This window comes from Pygocentrus nattereri, chromosome 12 (assembly GCF_015220715.1).
Source record: "Pygocentrus nattereri isolate fPygNat1 chromosome 12, fPygNat1.pri, whole genome shotgun sequence".
NCBI classification, from domain to species: Eukaryota; Metazoa; Chordata; class Actinopteri; order Characiformes; family Serrasalmidae; genus Pygocentrus; species Pygocentrus nattereri.
This window is the reverse complement of record NC_051222.1, coordinates 33977547-33998672: the sequence shown is the minus strand read 5'-3', so window position 1 is coordinate 33998672 and position 21126 is coordinate 33977547. Positions and strand designations below refer to the sequence as shown.

General features: G+C 45.6%; 1 protein-coding gene across 1 annotated transcript in view; it reads left to right on the top strand.

Moving 5' to 3' along the window:
• The first annotated feature begins 1824 nt into the window (after positions 1-1824).
• LOC108411213 (solute carrier family 25 member 10) overlaps positions 1825-21126 on the top strand; it is a 31869-nt gene continuing 12567 nt past the window's right edge. Inside the window, exon 1 of the mRNA XM_037543637.1 lies at positions 1825-1914. Coding sequence (XP_037399534.1) covers positions 1825-1914 — 90 coding nt within the window. The remainder of the gene's footprint in view (positions 1915-21126) is intronic.

The window sequence follows — 21126 nt, the reverse complement described above, 5'->3', positions numbered from 1 at the left end:
GGGCCACTTTATTAGAAACACCCGCACTGCGCTTCTGCTCCCGGCCACTTTATTAGAAACACCCGCACTGCGCTTCTGCTCCCGGGCCACTTTATTAGAAACACCCGCACTGCGCTTCTGCTCCGGGCCACTTTATTAGAAACACCCGCACTGCGCTTCTGCTCCGGGCCACTTTATTAGAAACACCCGCACTGCGCTTCTGCTCCGGGCCACTTTATTAGAAACACCCAGACTGCACTTCTGCGCCTGGGACACTTTATTAGAAACACCCAGACTGCACTTCTGCTCCGGGCCACTTTATTAGAAACACCCAGACTGCACTTCTGCGCCTGGGCCACTTTATTAGAAACACCCACACTGCGCTTCTGCTCCCGGGCCACTTTATTAGAAACACCCAGACTGCACTTCTGCGCCTGGGCCACTTTATTAGAAACACCCGCACTGCGCTTCTGCTCCCGGGCCACTTTATTAGAAACACCCAGACTGCACTTCTGCGCCTGGGCCACTTTATTAGAAACACCCACACTGCGCTTCTGCTCCCGGGCCACTTTATTAGAAACACCCACACTGCGCTTCTGCTCCCGGGCCACTTTATTAGAAACACCCGCACTGCGCTTCTGCTCCCGGGCCACTTTATTAGAAACACCCAGACTGCGCTTCTGCTCCCGGGCCACTTTATTAGAAACACCCGCACTGCGCTTCTGCTCCCGGGCCACTTTATTAGAAACACCCGCACTGCGCTTCTGCTCCCGGGCCACTTTATTAGAAACACCCGCACTGCGCTTCTGCTCCCGGGCCACTTTATTAGAAACACCCGCACTGCGCTTCTGCTCCTGGGCCACTTTATTAGAAACACCCAGACTGTGCTTCTGCTCCCGGGCCACTTTATTAGAAACACCCGCACTGCGCTTCTGCTCCCGGGCCACTTTATTAGAAACACCCGCACTGCGCTTCTGCTCCCGGGCCACTTTATTAGAAACACCCACACTGCGATTTCACTAACTGGCCACTTTATTAGAAACATCTGTATAGCCTCCACCCCATTCATCACTGCTCATACCTCTGCTGACCACTGATGTTTCAGGGTGGGGGTCTCTCCTCAGTGCACAGCTGCCACACCGACCACTGTGTCAGGTAAAGCGGCGTCACCGCTCGGCAGCGCGCGGCGGCGGCAGTGCAGGAAGAGGCGGAGCTCTGCCTGAAAGCGGGTGTGTAATTAAACAGCGGCTCTGAATGAGCTGGTCAGTGTGTAACGCGGTCCGGGCCGGTCAGAGGGGCAGACACTGAGGTTGGGCACTAATTGGCCGCCGGTGAACTTCGGACACGCGCGCATACGCAATAGGAGCAACGCAGTGTCGCGTGCGCACCAGAACCGCAGCACACGAGGCTTCGCAGAGCACAGACGAGGCCGGAGATTAACGAGGAGCTCCACATCTCTCTCTCTCTCTCTCTCTCTCTCTCTGTGTCTCCCTCTCTCTCTCTCTCTCTCTCTCTCTCTCTCTCTGTGTCTCCCTCTCTCTCTCTCTCTCTATCTGTGTGTCTCTCTCTCTCTCTCTCTCTCTCTCTCTCTCTCTCTCTGTGTCTCTCTCTCTCTCTCTCTCTCTCTCTCTCTCTGTGTCTCCCTCTCTCTCTCTCTCTCTCTCTCTCTCTCTCTCTGTGTCTCCCTCTCTCTCTCTCTCTCTATCTGTGTGTCTCTCTCTCTCCCTCGCTCCCTCTCTCTCTCTCCTCCCTCCCTCCCCCCTTCTCTCTCTCCTCCCTCCCTCCCCCTCTCTCTCTCTCTGTCTCTCTCTCTCCGGGTCTCCAGCTGCACAGAGAGCGGAAGTCATGTCGGAGAAGCGGATCTCGCGCTGGTATTTCGGCGGTCTGGCGTCGTGCGGAGCCGCGTGCTGCACGCACCCGCTGGACCTCGTGAAGGTGAGGAATGGATGCTTGCACGAGACTGAAGTTGGCTTCTTACTCGAACGCTGCCGGTCCACCTTAAAAGCCCGAGGCGTCAGAATGGAGCTGCTGCAGCATTTAAGGTGGAGCGGGAAATTAGAGCGAGAAGCTAACTTGAGCCCTGTCTAGAACTCGCACACGCCATCTTTACGCCTCTGCGCTCGCGACGTTATGCCGACGTCAAGCAGCCGTGACGCTGGGCTGAGCCGTGACGCTGGGCGGCTTCCTGCTCATCGAATTGGCGTCACTCTGCGGTTCAGGACTCCCTGGTCACTTTATCTGAAACACCCCCGTTCAGCTCCGTCCCGCTGGGCTACACTCAGAGACCGCGGCTCATCTGTTGGTTCAGTTTCTTAGTCATTCTCTGGGCAGTCAGCGGCGGTCAGTTTCTGACCGCAGAGGTCAGGGGGTGTGCACTAACAAAAGTGGCCAGTGAGTGGAAGCGCAAGGCAGGTATTTCTAATAAAGTGGCCAGTGAGTGGAAGCGCAAGGCAGGTGTTTCTAATAAAGTGGCCAGTGAGTGGAAGCGCAAGGCAGGTGTTTCTAATAAAGTGGCCAGTGAGTGGAAGCACAAGGCAGGTGTTTCTAATAAAGTGGCCAGTGAGTGGAAGCGCAAGGCGGGTGTTTCTAATAAAGTGGCCAGTGAGTGGAAGCGCAAGGCAAGTGTTTCTAATAAAGTGGCCAGTGAGTGGAAGTGCAAGGCAGGTGTTTCTAATAAAGTGGTCAGTGAGTGGAAGCGCAAGGCAGGTGTTTCTAATAAAGTGGCCAGTGAGTGGAAGCACAAGGCAGGTGTTTCTAATAAAGTGGCCAGTGAGTGGAAGCACAAGGCAGGTGTTTCTAATAAAGTGGTCAGTGAGTGGAAGCGCAAGGCAGGGGTTTCTAATAAAGTGGCCAGTGAGTGGAAGCGCAAGGTAGGTGTTTCTAATAAAGTGGCCAGTGAGTGGAAGCGCAAGGCGGGTGTTTCTAATAAAGTGGCCAGTAAGTGGAAGCGCAAGGCAGGTGTTTCTAATAAAGTGGCCAGTGAGTGGAAGCGCAAGGCGGGTGTTTCTAATAAAGTGGCCAGTGAGTGGAAGCACAAGGTGGGTGTTTCTAATAAAGTGGCCAGTGAGTGGAAGCACAAGGCAGGGGTTTCTAATAAAGTGGCCAGTGAGTGGAAGCACAAGGCAGGTGTTTCTAATAAAGTGGCCAGTGAGTGCAAGCGCAAGGCAGGTGTTTCTAATAAAGTGGCCAGTGAGTGGAAGCGCAAGGCAGGTGTTTCTAATAAAGTGGCCAGTGAGTGGAAGCGCAAGGCAGGTGTTTCTAATAAAGTGGCCAGTGAGTGGAAGCGCAAGGCAGGTGTTTCTAATAAAGTGGCCAGTGAGTGGAAGCGCAAGGCAGGTGTTTCTAATAAAGTGGCCAGTGAGTGGAAGCGCAAGGGAGGTGTTTCTAATAAAGTGGCCAGTGAGTGGAAGCACAAGGTAGGTGTTTCTAATAAAGTGGCCAGTGAGTGGAAGCACAAGGCAGGTGTTTCTAATAAAGTGGCCAGTGAGTGGAAGCACAAGGCAGGTGTTTCTAATAAAGTGGCCAGTGAGTGGAAGCGCAAGGCAAGTGTTTCTAATAAAGTGGCCAGTGAGTGGAAGCGCAAGGCAAGTGTTTCTAATAAAGTGGCCAGTGAGTGGAAGCGCAAGGCAAGTGTTTCTAATAAAGTGGCCAGTGAGTGGAAGCGCAAGGCAGGGGTTTCTAATAAAGTGGCCAGAGAGTGGAAGCGCAAGGCAGGTGTTTCTAATAAAGTGGCCAGTGAGTGGAAGCGCAAGGCAGGGGTTTCTAATAAAGTGGCCAGAGAGTGGAAGCGCAAGGCAGGTGTTTCTAATAAAGTGGTCAGTGAGTGGAAGCGCAAGGCAGGGGTTTCTAATAAAGTGGCCAGAGAGTGGAAGCGCAAGGCAGGTGTTTCTAATAAAGTGGCCAGTGAGTGGAAGCGCAAGGCAGGGGTTTCTAATAAAGTGGCCAGTGAGTGGAAGCACAAGGTAGGTGTTTCTAATAAAGTGGCCAGTGAGTGGAAGCGCAAGGCGGGTGTTTCTAATAAAGTGGCCAGTGAGTGGAAGCGCAAGGCGGGTGTTTCTAATAAAGTGGCCAGTGAGTGGAAGCGCAAGGTGGGTGTTTCTAATAAAGTGGCCAGTGAGTGGAAGCGCAAGGTGGGTGTTTCTAATAAAGTGGCCAGTGAGTGGAAGCGCAAGGCGGGTGTTTCTAATAAAGTGGCCAGTGAGTGGAAGCGCAAGGCAGGTGTTTCTAATAAAGTGGCCAGTGAGTGGAAGCGCAAGGCGGGTGTTTCTAATAAAGTGGCCAGTGAGTGGAAGCACAAGGTGGGTGTTTCTAATAAAGTGGCCAGTGAGTGGAAGCACAAGGTGGGTGTTTCTAATAAAGTGGCCAGTGAGTGGAAGCACAAGGCAGGGGTTTCTAATAAAGTGGCCAGTGAGTGGAAGCGCAAGGCGGGTGTTTCTAATAAAGTGGCCAGAGAGTGGAAGCGCAAGGCGGGTGTTTCTAATAAAGTGGCCAGAGAGTGGAAGCGCAAGGCGGGTGTTTCTAATAAAGTGGCCAGTGAGTGGAAGCGCAAGGCGGGTGTTTCTAATAAAGTGGCCAGTGAGTGGAAGCGCAAGGTGGGTGTTTCTAATAAAGTGGCCAGTGAGTGGAAGCGCAAGGCGGGTGTTTCTAATAAAGTGGCCAGTGAGTGGAAGCGCAAGGCGGGTGTTTCTAATAAAGTGGCCAGTGAGTGGAAGCGCAAGGTGGGTGTTTCTAATAAAGTGGCCAGTGAGTGGAAGCACAAGGTGGGTGTTTCTAATAAAGTGGCCAGTGAGTGGAAGCACAAGGCAGGGGTTTCTAATAAAGTGGCCAGTGAGTGGAAGCACAAGGTGGGTGTTTCTAATAAAGTGGCCAGTGAGTGGAAGCGCAAGGCAGGGGTTTCTAATAAAGTGGCCAGTGAGTGGAAGCGCAAGGCAGGTGTTTCTAATAAAGTGGCCAGTGAGTGGAAGCGCAAGGCAGGTGTTTCTAATAAAGTGGCCAGTGAGTGGAAGCACAAGGTAGGTGTTTCTAATAAAGTGGCCAGTGAGTGGAAGCGCAAGGTGGGTGTTTCTAATAAAGTGGCCAGTGAGTGGAAGCACAAGGTGGGTGTTTCTAATAAAGTGGCCAGTGAGTGGAAGCACAAGGCAGGGGTTTCTAATAAAGTGGCCAGTGAGTGGAAGCACAAGGTGGGTGTTTCTAATAAAGTGGCCAGTGAGTGGAAGCACAAGGCAGGGGTTTCTAATAAAGTGGCCAGTGAGTGGAAGCGCAAGGCAGGTGTTTCTAATAAAGTGGCCAGTGAGTGGAAGCGCAAGGCAGGTGTTTCTAATAAAGTGGCCAGTGAGTGGAAGCGCAAGGCAGGTGTTTCTAATATAGTGGCCAGTGAGTGGAAGCGCAAGGCAGGTGTTTCTAATAAAGTGGCCAGTGAGTGGATGCGCAAGGCAGGTGTTTCTAATAAAGTGGCCAGTGAGTGGAAGCGCAAGGCAAGTGTTTCTAATAAAGTGGCCAGTGAGTGGAAGCGCAAGGTAGGTGTTTCTAATAAAGTGGCCAGTGAGTGGAAACACAAGGCAGGGGTTTCTAATAAAGTGGCCAGTGAGTGGAAGCACAAGGGAGGTGTTTCTAATAAAGTGGCCAGTGAGTGGAAGCGCAAGGCGGGTGTTTCTAATAAAGTGGCCAGTGAGTGGAAGCGCAAGGTAGGTGTTTCTAATAAAGTGGCCAGTGAGTGGAAACACAAGGCAGGGGTTTCTAATAAAGTGGCCAGTGAGTGGAAGCACAAGGGAGGTGTTTCTAATAAAGTGGCCAGTGAGTGGAAGCGCAAGGCGGGTGTTTCTAATAAAGTGGCCAGTGAGTGGAAGCGCAAGGTGGGTGTTTCTAATAAAGTGGCCAGTGAGTGGAAGCGCAAGGTGGGTGTTTCTAATAAAGTGGCCAGTGAGTGGAAGCGCAAGGCGGGTGTTTCTAATAAAGTGGCCAGTGAGTGGAAGCGCAAGGCAGGTGTTTCTAATAAAGTGGCCAGTGAGTGGAAGCGCAAGGCGGGTGTTTCTAATAAAGTGGCCAGTGAGTGGAAGCACAAGGTGGGTGTTTCTAATAAAGTGGCCAGTGAGTGGAAGCACAAGGTGGGTGTTTCTAATAAAGTGGCCAGTGAGTGGAAGCACAAGGCAGGGGTTTCTAATAAAGTGGCCAGTGAGTGGAAGCACAAGGCGGGTGTTTCTAATAAAGTGGCCAGAGAGTGGAAGCGCAAGGCGGGTGTTTCTAATAAAGTGGCCAGAGAGTGGAAGCGCAAGGCGGGTGTTTCTAATAAAGTGGCCAGTGAGTGGAAGCGCAAGGCGGGTGTTTCTAATAAAGTGGCCAGTGAGTGGAAGCGCAAGGTGGGTGTTTCTAATAAAGTGGCCAGTGAGTGGAAGCGCAAGGCGGGTGTTTCTAATAAAGTGGCCAGTGAGTGGAAGCGCAAGGCGGGTGTTTCTAATAAAGTGGCCAGTGAGTGGAAGCGCAAGGTGGGTGTTTCTAATAAAGTGGCCAGTGAGTGGAAGCACAAGGTGGGTGTTTCTAATAAAGTGGCCAGTGAGTGGAAGCACAAGGCAGGGGTTTCTAATAAAGTGGCCAGTGAGTGGAAGCACAAGGTGGGTGTTTCTAATAAAGTGGCCAGTGAGTGGAAGCGCAAGGCAGGGGTTTCTAATAAAGTGGCCAGTGAGTGGAAGCGCAAGGCAGGTGTTTCTAATAAAGTGGCCAGTGAGTGGAAGCGCAAGGCAGGTGTTTCTAATAAAGTGGCCAGTGAGTGGAAGCACAAGGTAGGTGTTTCTAATAAAGTGGCCAGTGAGTGGAAGCGCAAGGTGGGTGTTTCTAATAAAGTGGCCAGTGAGTGGAAGCACAAGGTGGGTGTTTCTAATAAAGTGGCCAGTGAGTGGAAGCACAAGGTGGGTGTTTCTAATAAAGTGGCCAGTGAGTGGAAGCACAAGGCAGGGGTTTCTAATAAAGTGGCCAGTGAGTGGAAGCACAAGGTGGGTGTTTCTAATAAAGTGGCCAGTGAGTGGAAGCACAAGGCAGGGGTTTCTAATAAAGTGGCCAGTGAGTGGAAGCGCAAGGCAGGTGTTTCTAATAAAGTGGCCAGTGAGTGGAAGCGCAAGGCAGGTGTTTCTAATAAAGTGGCCAGTGAGTGGAAGCGCAAGGCAGGTGTTTCTAATATAGTGGCCAGTGAGTGGAAGCGCAAGGCAGGTGTTTCTAATAAAGTGGCCAGTGAGTGGATGCGCAAGGCAGGTGTTTCTAATAAAGTGGCCAGTGAGTGGAAGCGCAAGGGAGGTGTTTCTAATAAAGTGGCCAGTGAGTGGAAGCGCAAGGTAGGTGTTTCTAATAAAGTGGCCAGTGAGTGGAAACACAAGGCAGGGGTTTCTAATAAAGTGGCCAGTGAGTGGAAGCACAAGGGAGGTGTTTCTAATAAAGTGGCCAGTGAGTGGAAGCGCAAGGCGGGTGTTTCTAATAAAGTGGTCAGTGAGTGGAAGCGCAAGGCAGGGGTTTCTAATAAAGTGGCCAGTGTGTGGAAGCACAAGGCAGGTGTTTCTAATAAAGTGGCCAGTGAGTGGAAGCGCAAGGCAGGTGTTTCTAATAAAGTGGCCAGTGAGTGGAAGCGCAAGGTAGGTGTTTCTAATAAAGTGGCCAGTGAGTGGAAGCACAAGGCAGGTGTTTCTAATAAAGTGGCCAGTGAGTGGAAGCACAAGGCAGGTGTTTCTAATAAAGTGGCCAGTGAGTGGAAGCACAAGGCAGGTGTTTCTAATAAAGTGGCCAGTGAGTGGAAGCACAAGGCAGGTGTTTCTAATAAAGTGGCCAGTGAGTGGAAGCACAAGGCAGGTGTTTCTAATAAAGTGGCCAGTGAGTGGAAGCACAAGGCAGGTGTTTCTAATAAAGTGGCCAGTGAGTGGAAGCACAAGGCAGGTGTTTCTAATAAAGTGGCCAGTGAGTGGGAGTGGAAGTGGATGATGAGTGTATTCGTGACCAATGGACTCTACTACTGCTACTCATGCCAAGGTAGTTTCCCGATTGACTGGGCTAAAGTGGACACGAGTGATCTTAATCAGCACGAGGCCTTGCAGGCTGGTCCAGTAAATGCCTTTGACCTTTCATACAAGGGCTGCATTATATATTTCCTATACATCATTGTTGCCATGTGAGCCTTTGCAGTTGTGTTATTGTCAGTTCTTGAAATCTGAGAGATTCTCACTGTCGGTGAAGTGCTTTGATTAAAAGTACTTTTAAATCTTATTTCTATTTATAAAAGAAATTAAGCTGGTATCACACGATGCTGTAGGTTTCAGTACCGTTATCAGTACTGGAAAGTTGGTATTGTGCCATCTGTAAAACCATTATTTATACAATACACTGACAAGGTAACTCACAGTGTATCCATCTCTGGTCTGTTAGGGAATGTGTTTGAGGCATGTGCCCTGATATATACGCCTGGTATTTGCATATGTACGTGTCTGTGTGCATGGCTGTGTAACTGCTGTATGCTGCTCAGGCCTATTTCATACCTAGGTGCTATGTTGGTCCACTCCAGTGATCACCAATAGTGGTCCTGGACATCTGTCTTTCTACAGAGTCTAATTCAAGCTACAGTCTGCCACACTTGGCTCAGTAGTTCCCAACCAGGTCCTCAAGGCCTTCCAGATGTTCCACACTTTAGCTGCGACCTAATTTGTAAAGCATAGGAATGAAGGACAAATATGGACCATTTGGGGTGGCCCTGAAGACCTGGTTGGAAACTGCGAGATAATTGCTGTCTGTTCTAGATAATTTACCCAGTAATCTGTGAAGGTGCAGGTCTTCAGGCCCCTCCAGACGGCCCAGAGGCGGCCTTTTTTTGCTCCAACTTAATTTGTAACACAGGAATTAATTCAAAGTGAGGACCGTTTGGGGGCCCTAAAGATTGGGTTAGGAACTGCTGTTCTAGCTTAGATTCAATATTCTGTGATGGGCAGATGCAGGAAAAGTAGATCTCCAGGAGGAAGGTTGGTGACCACTCATCTAGCCTCTGAGCTACTACCACAAAGTGAAATCTGCAGTAGAATGAATGTGTAAACTGTATTTAAGGGGAGCGTAACAATACACACAGTTCAGATTTCAATTCCAAAAAGTTCTCAAACGTAACCTTATCAACACACCATGCCGTCCACAAAAATGACCTCAAATATCAGCAGTCCCTAGAGGCTTTCAGATCTGGACCTTGGGTCTGATAGTATGACACAGGGTGGATATTTAAAATTCAAGACCACAACTGGAAACTGGGGGTTCGAATTTGAAGACCTCTGTCCTAGAACTCATGCTCTTCGGAAAAAAGCCCAGTCATTTGAGTGTGGGTGTGTCCGTTGCATAGGCTCCGCCCCACATACAATTTTTTATTAATTTTTAAATTTGTATTTTTTATTTTTAGGTTTGATCATTTGGAATAGACACTGTGCACTAGTAGTGTCTCTGTTTACATGCAAAAGACTTTTGCCAATCAGATTGAATACGTCTGATTACAGATTCGGACTGAGGTGTTTATGTTCACTCTACTTAACAATCTGATGGAAAATCTCCGTTTACCCTTCACACTACAAGTAATCTGATCCAAAATGACATATTCAAAAAGAACCACTTAGTGTAGACGATACCATGACAACCAGCATCACGTGAGTCCAGTCAGAGTGAGATGAGCAGCAGTGAGCAGTGCTTGTGTTTTTAAAATGACATCAGATTTACTAAAACATCCTTCACATGTCCGTATTAAAGAAGGTCGAGAGGAAGACGTCGTGTTCTGAGACACATAAGCTGGACGTCCGTCCCACTGCTGTCTTTTAAAGATCAGAGCATAACCTTCGTTATAAACTTTCACTATGACGCAATTCCGATAGGGAATGTAATTGGATACAGGCATTTACGTGGAGTTTAACAGATTATGTACAGGATTACCCTCCTCGATAGAAACTGTATTCCGAATGGCCTCAATTGGACTAGACTATTCCGATTGAGGTGTTCACATGAACGTATTCTATTCCGATTAAGCTATTAGTCGCAGTATTTACATGTTATTAGGCTGCATGTAAACATGGCTAATGTCACTTTAAAAAACACTGAAAAAATGAACACAAATTATCTTTACTAAACATTTCACATATATTAAACATTTAATAGCTCAGGCGACTATACTGTGTCATGATAATGATGAATATCGCAATAGTGCCCACCCCTAGTTTCAAATCTTTAGGTCATCTCTGGTCTGTTTACTGTGTGTTTAGTGTTCATTCTCTCTTTGCTGATGTGCTAAACCAGGTTACCTGAGGGCAGGGTGAAGGACACTCTAAGCTACTTTAGGACTTTGCTTGAGGACGGAAGCGGTCTGGCTTCGAGTCAAACACTAACTCAGACTTGAGCAACTTCATTTGCTCTTTGAGGACTTGTTAGCAAACCCACTGCGCTTTCACCCCCAGCTCTGACCACACCTGAGATAGTCATCAGTTTACTGCCCTTAATTACCTGGCTCGGGTGTGCCGGGAGCTGGAAGATAAGCCGAATGCAGACCAGCTCCCAGGCCCTGGAGACTTTAATGACATATTATTATAATGCCATTCAAACCAATTAAGCCCCTGTTGCTCTCAAGTGTCCCTGAAGTTTGTTTCTTTAGGTTCCCACTGGAACTACGAAGCTAATATCCCACCCGTTAGAATCGTCTAAATCAGCGCTGATTTGATTTTTGTCCTCATTTAGCTGTTAAGTGAAGGCAGATAGCTAATGCTACTGTCCAGAAGCTGAATATCCAGTCTATATCTCTATCCAACATACAGTCAATCCATTTATATTCCTAGAAGTGGTCAATCAAGACCTGCACCTCTAATAGACCTGGGAAAGTAATGGTTTGGTTGACCTTCCTTGGCGAGGTTTCTCCACCGATGGCTTAAACAAGTGGTAGATCAAACAGATGCATCAATGCACTAAAACACTGTTGAAGATGTCACCGAAATCTGTCAGCGATCGGACCAAGAAATTTATTAGTAATTTTTCAAATTTATTATTCTATTTTTATACAATTAGTGCTTATTTTTATGATTAGTGTTTAGTGTTTTTTTAGTGTCTATTTAAATTCACGGTTTTCCTTCTATTTAATGTTAACGCTACACCGCGGGGTCACTGTATGTCCTGTACATATTGTAGTATTGACCATAAAAGCTGACCTCACTTGACTTGAGAAGAAAACACAAAGCTAAAGTTAGCTAGCTTCGTTCAGATTTTCCGCTCCACCTTAAGTGGAGCAGAGGTTACATGTTACCGCTGATCCATTTAAGGTGGAATAGATTGGAATTGGAAGGTGGAATTTTCTAAAGAAACTGGCTAAAAGGAAGGCATTTAAGCCTTGTGGGGAAAACCCAGCTACTATTTCTTAGGGGGTTAAGGCAGCCGCTAAGTCCTGATTCTAAATGGGTGGAACGAATAACGGCATGTTAATGGCCACCAGTTTGCACCTCTTTTCGATTGAGATTTGAGATTGAAGCCTTACGGTTTACATTTATGTACATATGCCACTTTTTCTAATCTTTTGAAATGTATTTTACGTCTTTTAAGAAACTGAATTATGCCAAGGATCCCTTCAACAAGGCCTTTAGAGACGTCTGGAATTACCAAAAACAAATAAATGAACGTTGCTATTTCTTTTCTAATACTACATCAAGAAATATATCATGATGCACACCAGACAATACTTACCGCATCGTGAAATCGTGTGTATCCTTACACCCAGACTGTCTAGATACGTCCACATGGCTAACAGGGTGAAAACCTGTCCCTGGTGTCCATTTTGGCTAGAATAAAGATATAATTGCGGTTTTCTACACAATTTTGTTCGACACCTGAGGCGAAAGTTGCATTAATGCTAACTTTGGCTGTATTTATTAACCTGTAGATGTGGCTACGCTAGCAGTTGGGACTTGGGAACACTTGTAAGGCTAATGGAAACAGTGCTACGCTACCAGAGGTGCTATAACATGACCACTAACACGCTAAACTGTGGTGTTAGGCTGGAATAGACTGGAGTAGATCAGCTTATGTGGTTCCTGACACTGTATAACTTACTCAAACATACAAACTTGAACAAAGGCGCATTAGCATGGATGGTAAAAGCTATTTTTCTTTGCTATCCATGTTTATTAGAAAAGGGTTTGTCACACAGTGTGAGGAACCACGTAACCAAGACCGTTAGAGATTACCGAACAACTCCACACCGTCCGGGGCGACTGTGTGAAGATTGAGTCACGCGGTTAGCATGATGCTAACTGGAGTTCTTAAGGTTCCCCTTCATTTTTAGCTAAATGAGCCTCAGAGCTCCCAAAAAAACACCAACCATATCTTAACAGGTTATCCACATCCACTGTAATGGCAGCTCTTCCTGAAATTCCCTGCATGTGAATCCACCATGTGGTCATTTCTTCAGGAGGTAAAGAGCCTTTTTTTGGGAGCAGTAATGAGGGTCTTGTTGGTTTTTGTCAATGTGGTCTAAATTACATGGCTTGTATGAGTCCTTGTCTTAACATAGGCCTCAGTCTCCCACCCACACACTGAAATTAGAGCGTTTGAGGGCCTGTGGAGAACACTGCTGATTTCTACCACTGGTCAAGTTATTTAAAGGTCAGCGGGTCAACACGGGCATGCGAAGGTGTGTTACGTGGTTGGACGCCGAGGTCTGTTTAGGAATGTGTGCCCCATCGTATAGGCCTGGTATTTTTATGTGTACGTGGCTGTACATGCTTGTTTATGTGACCTTGAATTAGAGGCTGACTTTGGAAGAGGCAGCTCACCTCATTTACTCTCCTGAGCGAATGATCTGCCCAGATCTAAATACATGTTTACTGAACGTCTGTGCTCTAATTCAGATTGTACAGCTGGTTATTTGTGTTAAGTTGTTCAGGAAAAGTTGTCAGTGAGACGTGATTATGGTGGAGTTGTGGAGAGAGCAGTATGTTCAGTTTTGGGAAGAAAAAAAAGTAAATGTCGGACGTTTAGGGCCACATCATACGTCTTGATGTATTAAACGTCGCAAACACAAGTTCAAAAAGAAGGTCCGGTTAGTTGGCACGCGCCAGAAATGGTGACAATAGTAGATAAATCGCTCACGTCCTCGGAAAACACATCCTTGACTACGGAGGCACCTGGAGAGAATAATACATAATGTATTATTAATTTTTTGTGAGATAAAAATATGGTGCACACCTGATAATGTCAGATGTGTGTGTGTATGTACACACATACATTTCTCAGTTTCTGACATAATTTGGAAGTGCCTGTTGTCTTTTACATTGTCTATAAATATTATGATGAATGGACCAAAGGAAATGGTCCAACATGACATGGAAAAACTTCTGGTTCCATTGACTTACATTAAAAGTAACACCTTTTTTTTCTTTCTGCTGTAAAGTTATTATTTTGGACATACAATGTTTTCATATATGTATGTGTGTGTGTGTGTGTGTGTGTGTATATATATATATATATATATATATATATATATATATATATACACACAATATTTTATTTTAGTATCTGGTGGGCGACCCACAAAACATTGTGCAATTACACATTTCCACCACAGAGGTCTCTAAATTCCCGAAACGTAATTAGTGGAGCTTTACGTTCTCACTTAAAGCTGAAAGGTATGAAGTCCCCAGACAAAAAAAAACTCCTATTAGGTGTCAATAGTGGTTGTTGGATAAAGATAGACGACTTCTTGCAGGAGATGAGTTTGAACAGTACTGTGCAAAAATTAGAGACCACATTTAATTGATTAGTTTTCAGTCAAAACAGTCTTTAAATAAATTCCAGTGAGAAAATTCTGTATTCAGACAACAGAAATTAGTACTTTGTTGCTGTAGGAAGTAATGAGCTGGTGCGTCTCTCCATTCATGCGTCCCTCAATGATGTGTAATTCTCCAGTAGCATTTGCAGAGATGCAGCCCATATTTTGATGCTCCCACCTTCATACTTCACTGTGGTGCAGTGGTAGGGCCGTGGACTGTTGACCATAACAGCAATGGTCCGAACCTCCGTTCGGGCGCTGTGGTGGTGGCGACTGTGTTTTGGGGCAGTCGTGGGCTGGAGGTTAGGGAACCAGCCCTGTGACCGGAAGGTTGCCGGTTCGATCCCCTTGGCTGACTGAAGTGCTCTTGAGCAAGACACCTAACCCCCAACTGCTCCCCGGGCGCCGTGGATAGGGCTGCCCACTGCCCCCTAGTGTGTGTGTTCGCTAGCGTGCATGTTTGTGGGTGCTTCACTGCACAGATGGGTTAAATGGGGAGGTCTAATTTCACAGTGTGCAAACACAGAGACACATGGTTGGGAATTCTATTCTATTCTGGTGTTCTTGGGATCAAATATGCGACCTTTTTTTTTTCTCCAAACATGATGAGCTGAATCATTGGCAAAGTGGTTTTGTTTTGTCTGACCAGAGTACATCGTTCCGCAAGAGTTCTCATTCGTCTAAATGTTTGTGTGCATGTTTGAAACATGCCTATCTGTGTTAAAGATAAGAACAGATAAGACGGAGCATCTTGTCCTGATTTTCTTGTTTGTGCTATGAAAGCAAAACCGTCTGCTGTAACACTTTAGCCTAGAGATGTGATTTATCTTTCCAGTAAATATACATGGCTGTACATCGTTCTCGAATTTAAATGTAGGGAGTTATATGCTGTCAAAGATCGGGGGGGGGGGGCAATTGTTTATTTTAGCTGAAGTCAGCTATTCACCAGCTTTTTGTGCAAATCTTTCTGTTCCACCTTAAATGGTGCAGCAAGTGTTTTGAGTCCTAAGGTACAAGAATTAAAGTGGTGTGCCATTTAAGGTGGTCCAAACTTTATCTAGCTAGTCACCGAGACATCAGCATAGTACTAGCAATTCTTCTGCTTGCTATGATGAAAAGGACCATGATACATTGAAACAACATTAAACTAAGTTAATGCAGTGGTTATTGTAATTTTTGAATAGTGAAAATTCTCACAGTTGTGGGTTTCTTTGGTCTCTTGCTCAGCCGTCTTACTGTTTTTTTTATTTCATAACACTCTGTTTGGAGTCTCTGAAAAACAGACAAGTCATGTAGCCCCAACACTTCACCCTTCCCGTCTATATCAACAAGAATCAGGACACCCTACCCCTATACGTGAGCGTGCAGAGCGGAGTTAGGGCTAAGTGGTAGGGGCGAGGGGTGAAATGGGATTGGGCCCAAATGTTAAAAGAGGCCAGGCATGTGCAGAGATACTCAAGAACTCCCTGAACTGGCTGAAAGATGAATCGCTTTTATGTCTAATGAACAATTTGGAAAACGTTTTCAAGTTTCCAGAACTGCAATATTGGGGAATATTGGGGAAAAATGTAACCTAATAACACAGAGCTTGTAAACTGGCAGTGTGGCCCACTACCTTCAGCCTTCAAACTATAAGGGTGAGATTTATTTAGAGTAAATAACTACATTTAAATCACACTATTGGTCAAAAAAATCAGATTTTACTCAGATTGCTCAGACCTGATTTATGGATCCCAGTGTTCCCAGTTTTCTTAATTTTTCCAGTATTGAAATGCTAAAATTATTCTTGTGTTGATTGTTAAGGTACATTTGAGTGTTTTATTCCAGAATGATCCTCATAGCTCCCAAAAAGCAGACACCATCCATATCTTAACTGGTTGTCTACATCGGAAAATAGATGGATTTAATGTTTGTGTATTAGAAAATGTTTTGTTACAAATCCACTGTAATAGCAATTCTTCCTGAAATTCCCTGCATGTACACCCACCATGTGGTCATTTCTTCAGGAGGTAAAATGATGATTTTTTTGGGGGAGCAGTAATGAGGGTCTTCTCTTTTTCTGTAAATATGGTCTTGTAGGCCTCAGTCTGTTATTTATGCTTCCCACTGTTCCCAGGTTTCTTAGTTTTTCCAGTACTCAAGTGCTAAAGTTGTTCTTGGGCTGATTGTTAAGGTACATTTGGGTGTTTTGTTCTACATTGTTGGATACCCATTTGTAGCAACTTCGAATTTGACGACTGTTTGAAACCACTATTAGCTGACGTATAAAGGTAGACACATTCCAGGTGATAGAAAATTCCAGATGATCTATAATGGTGTATAGTTTTACAACCAAACCCTTCACGTACAGGCCGACAATTCAGTGAAACAAACGTCAACGCACATTAGTGTGGGAGTGTTCATGTGTGAAATCCAGTTCAGTGAAGTTCTGTGGACTTTGAGAGCGCTGGCGTAATGGCCACCTGTGACGGGGTATCATCTGTAAAGAGGTCAACACATTCATGTTAATGAATGTAATGTAAGCCACAGTGTTTTAAAGGCCTAGTAGACCAGAGCCTGTTATTAATCTCTGTGCTCTGTTCAAATCGCCTTGACTTCTTCATTGTAAGGCCTCCTTCAGAGACACAGTGTTTTATATATAAAAATAAGTGGTAATAATTCAGACACCAACATTTCTATTCTTTCTTCAGACTTCTATTTGTGGTTGGACCTAATTGATGTATCCATTCTCTTCCCATAAATGCCTAGATTGGGTTAAAGTGAGGATTAAACACGTGTCAGTGGTGTTTTGGCTCTTCAGGCATGCAGTTTTGACATCGCCATCATTATCACTTTCAGCTATCACTAACCAGGCTGACCTTAGCACAATAACGTGTAGTGATTTATTTACAGCCTGATACTCAGAGGAGGGTGTGATCTGCTTCTGAAGCTCTGTTTGTAGATGTTCAAGTGGCTGATGTTTAAGATTGGCTTTTCAGATTTGTCTCATCATTTAACTGGTTAGATGAAAACGGGTTAAAACAGAGCTGAGAAAGCTTTGAGGTACAGATGGATCCTAAATAACACTTAACAATTTGGCAAAAAGTCAAATTTAGTTTGTATTTTTACTACTTTACACGATTTAGTCAATCAGGCGAGCATCTAAAGTCTGCTTCTTTAGCTTTAAACAGGAACAACAAGGGTAATGTAGCTAACGGGTCTTGAAACTGAATACATTGCACTCAAAGGCTTTACTTGTAGACAGTGTGTACTTGCAGACAAGAAAGAGTCTCTCAGACAGAGAGAGAGAGTGCAGTAAATACACAGGGGAAAAGGCAGTGGCTCGTTACTTAAACAGCAGTGTAATTAGAGAATGAGAGTAGTGCTTTGTCACTTCTCTCATCAAGTCAGTTAGATTCTATTCAGTTACAGTTCTTCAGGCAATGATTGAGTTATTAATAAAATCTCATATTTAACATCAGATGTCCCACAGATGGCCCATTTACCACCAACCATGTTCCATTCAATGCCTAATTCGTCTACCATATCCAACACCTTTTATTTCTCCTTCAACACCTACTTTCTCATTCCACACTAACCTTGTTCCATTCCACACCTACCTTGTCCCATTCTACACCTACCTTGTCCCATTCCACAGGTACCATGTCCCATTCCACACCTACCTTGTCCCATTCCACACCTACCTTGTCCCATTCCACAGGTACCATGTCCCATTGCACAGCTACCTTGTCTCATTCCACATGTACCTTGTCCCATTCCACTGGTACCATATCCCATTCCACACCTGCCTTGTCCCATTCCACTGGTACCATATCCCATTCCACACCTGCCTTGTCGCCTTCCGCTGGTACCATGTCCCATTCCACACCTGCCTTGTCGCCTTCCGCTGGTACCATGTCCCATTCCACACCTGCCTTGTCCCATTCCACTGGTACCATGTCCCATTCCACATGTACCTTGTCGGATTTCATAGGTACCATGTCTCATTCCGCACCTCCCATATCTTATTCCACAGCTACCATGTCCCATTCCACACTAATCATGTGCCATTCCCACCATCCATGTCCCATTCCACACCTATGTCTCATTCCACTCCTATCATGCCACATATGAGCCCTTCCATATTTCATTCAACACCTACCTTGTCTCATTCCACATGAGCCATGTACCCATCTACACATACCATGTCCCATTTCACACCTATAATGTCCCATTCCATAGCTACCATGTCTCAATCCCCACCAACCATGTCCCATTTTACAACAAATGTTTCATATTTCATACCATCCAGGCCTCATTCCACACCATCTATGTCCCATTCCATGCCAGCCCTGTCTTATTCCACACCATCCATGTCTCATTCCACACCAGCCCTGTCTTATTCCACACCATCCATGTCTCATTCCACACCAGCCCTGTCTTATTCCACACCAACTATGTCTCATTCCACACTTACTATGCCCCATTCCCTATCATCCATGTCTCATTCCACACCAGCCCTGTCTTATTCCACACCATCCATGTCTCATTCCACACCAGCCCTGTCTTATTCCACACCAACTATGTCTCATTCCACACTTACTATGCCCCATTCCCTATCATCCATGTCTCATTCCACACCAGCCCTGTCTTATTCCACACCATCCATGTCTCATTCCACACCAGCCCTGTCTCATTCCACACCATCCATGTCTCATTCCACACCAGCCCTGTCTCATTCCACACCATCCATGTCTCATTCCACACCATCCATGTCTCATTCCACACCAGCCCTGTCTTATTCCACACCATCCATGTCTCATTCCACACCAGCCCTGTCTTATTCCACACCATCCATGTCTCATTCCACACCATCCATGTCTCATTCCACACCATCCATGTCTCATTCCACACCAGCCCTGTCTTATTCCACACCATCCATGTCTCATTCCACACCAGCCCTGTCTTATTCCACACCATCCATGTCTCATTCCACACCAGCCCTGTCTTATTCCACACCAACTATGTCTCATTCCACACTTACTATGCCCCATTCCCTATCATCCATGTCCCATCCCACACCTACCATGACCTGTTTCTTGTTCCACACCTACTACTAGAGCTGTGCTGCTCAGCCATGTTGTGTGTTGCTCATGGACAACAACCCAGAGATTCACGCTCGAGAGTCTGAACAGGCATTGCCTGAACTCTCTTAGCCAGGCTCTTTACCCTGCTCTTTTCTTTATTAGCTCAGAGCCTGTTTATAACCCTCAGGCTGAGGGCAGATCAGTGTGTGAATCTGTACAAACCTGCCTCTGCTCACATCCCAAAAAACACCACCTGCCCTTCCACTCTAGTGTCTCCTAATCCAGCCCCTGAATTACCTGTTCCCCAGCTGATAATGAACTTTCTACCGAGCAGGATCAGGAATGTTGAAGCAGGGAACAAGTGAAACTGCGGAGGTCTGCAGGAGATGCACCAACTATGTTTGCAACTGCACAGTAGCACGACTGCGCTCTTATTTTGTCTAAAAATGGACCTGAGCCAAGACATTTACAGGAGATGTATAAACAGCTCCATTTATAATCCTGTTTATGTGCGTGCCTTACATTATGAATGCTTTATAATGCTTTATAATGATGCACAAAATACCTTTTAATTGTTTCCTTTCATGGCAAATTCCACTAATTGTATTATTCCTTTCGTTCAGAGTGGTTTGGTGTGAAATGGTTGAGCGTAGAGACTCAGATGTCTTTACAGTGGTCGTGATGGGAACCAGGGGTCACTATGACTACAACACAAATATAGACATTTTATTTACTATCCAGAACCACCAGTGAACCTACACAAGTCTTCTGAGTTTTAGATGCAACACGGATGAGGGTAAAAGAGTGAAAATAAAAAAAATAAGTTTTCTTTAGGGGCATCATTGCCTCGCTACACCCTGCGTGTATCCCGCTGTGAATGTGTGTATCAGTACATTGAGCTCAGAGGTTGTTCTCTGATTTACCCGGTAGTGTTCCTGTGAGTGTATAGGGTGAGTGATAGTCCAGCTAATAGACTGATAGAGAAAGAGCAGACTTTGTACTCATTAGTAGCATTAACTGATAGTAATAGATCAGAGAGAGAGAGAGAGAGAGAGAAATAGAACGGAGGTGAGAAAGTGGGAGAGAGAGGGGGCAGAGGGGAAAGGGGAGAAAAGCGAGAGAGAATGGGAGGAAGAATGGAGAGAATGTGTAAGAGAGAGAGAGAGACCATGGGGGAAATAAAGAGGAGTGAGAAAGAGGCATAGAAGAGAGAAACAATGGGAGAAAGGAAGGAGATATGAAAAATGTGTAAATATTATTCATTCATTCGTTCATTCATTCATTCATCCATTCATTTATCTATTTATCAATCACTTCACAGAACACAGCCTTTCCTATTCAGTCCTACTCAGCAGTCTTTCTGTCCCTCATTCATTATGATGGTGTCTCTCTCAGTCCCTCTTTCTTTGGTCAGGATGATTCAGGAGTTCGTGGTCTGCCTTTCACACGCCACTGAATGTGTAGCTGTGTGTGTGTGTATGTATACATTCCTGTGTGTGTGTGTGTGTGTGTGTGTGTATGAATACATTCCTGTGTGTGTGTGTGTGTGTGTGTGTGTGTGTGTATGTATACATTCCTGTGTGTGTGTGTGTGTGTGTGTGTGTGTATACATTCCTGTGTGTGTGTGTGTGTGTGTGTGTGTGTGATGAGCTGAGATGTGATGTGATGTGGATTAGGACGTGCAGATACAGGCTGACTCAGCACCAGTGTCACACATCAGTGAGTTTAGACTATTTAGTTGTCATGCAGCTGCAGCCCTATGCAGACGTTTGAACACCCCCGGTCAGATGGTCAGATGAGGCGTTTAGTCGATTCTCTGAGCGAGTATAACGAGTAAAACCGCCTCTCTGTAGATGATGTGGAGCTTATTTACACTTAGGAAAACAGTTTGATATGCTAATACCTTGGGTGTATTTACAGTGAGAGGAGGCAACTGCTCCCTTTTCTTTTGGTTATTTAATAAACTTCCAGTGCGTCTATCCACTTCAAACGTCCACGGAACGCCTTTATGCACACTTTTATTCATATTTATAAGTACATGTATAATCACAAACGCTGATAAATATTCAGACACCGTGAGTCCGGCTGTGGCTGTGATGGTGATTTGTGTTATAGTGTTGAATGTGATGAATGGATCATAATGTTTATAGAAACAGTAATGATGGAGAGGATGATGCTGCTGATGATGGTAATGATGCCTGAGCTGCTCCTGCTGTTTGTGATGGTGATGTTGACAGTTATGACGGTGATTTTTATTGATTGTGATGGAAATGGAAGGGA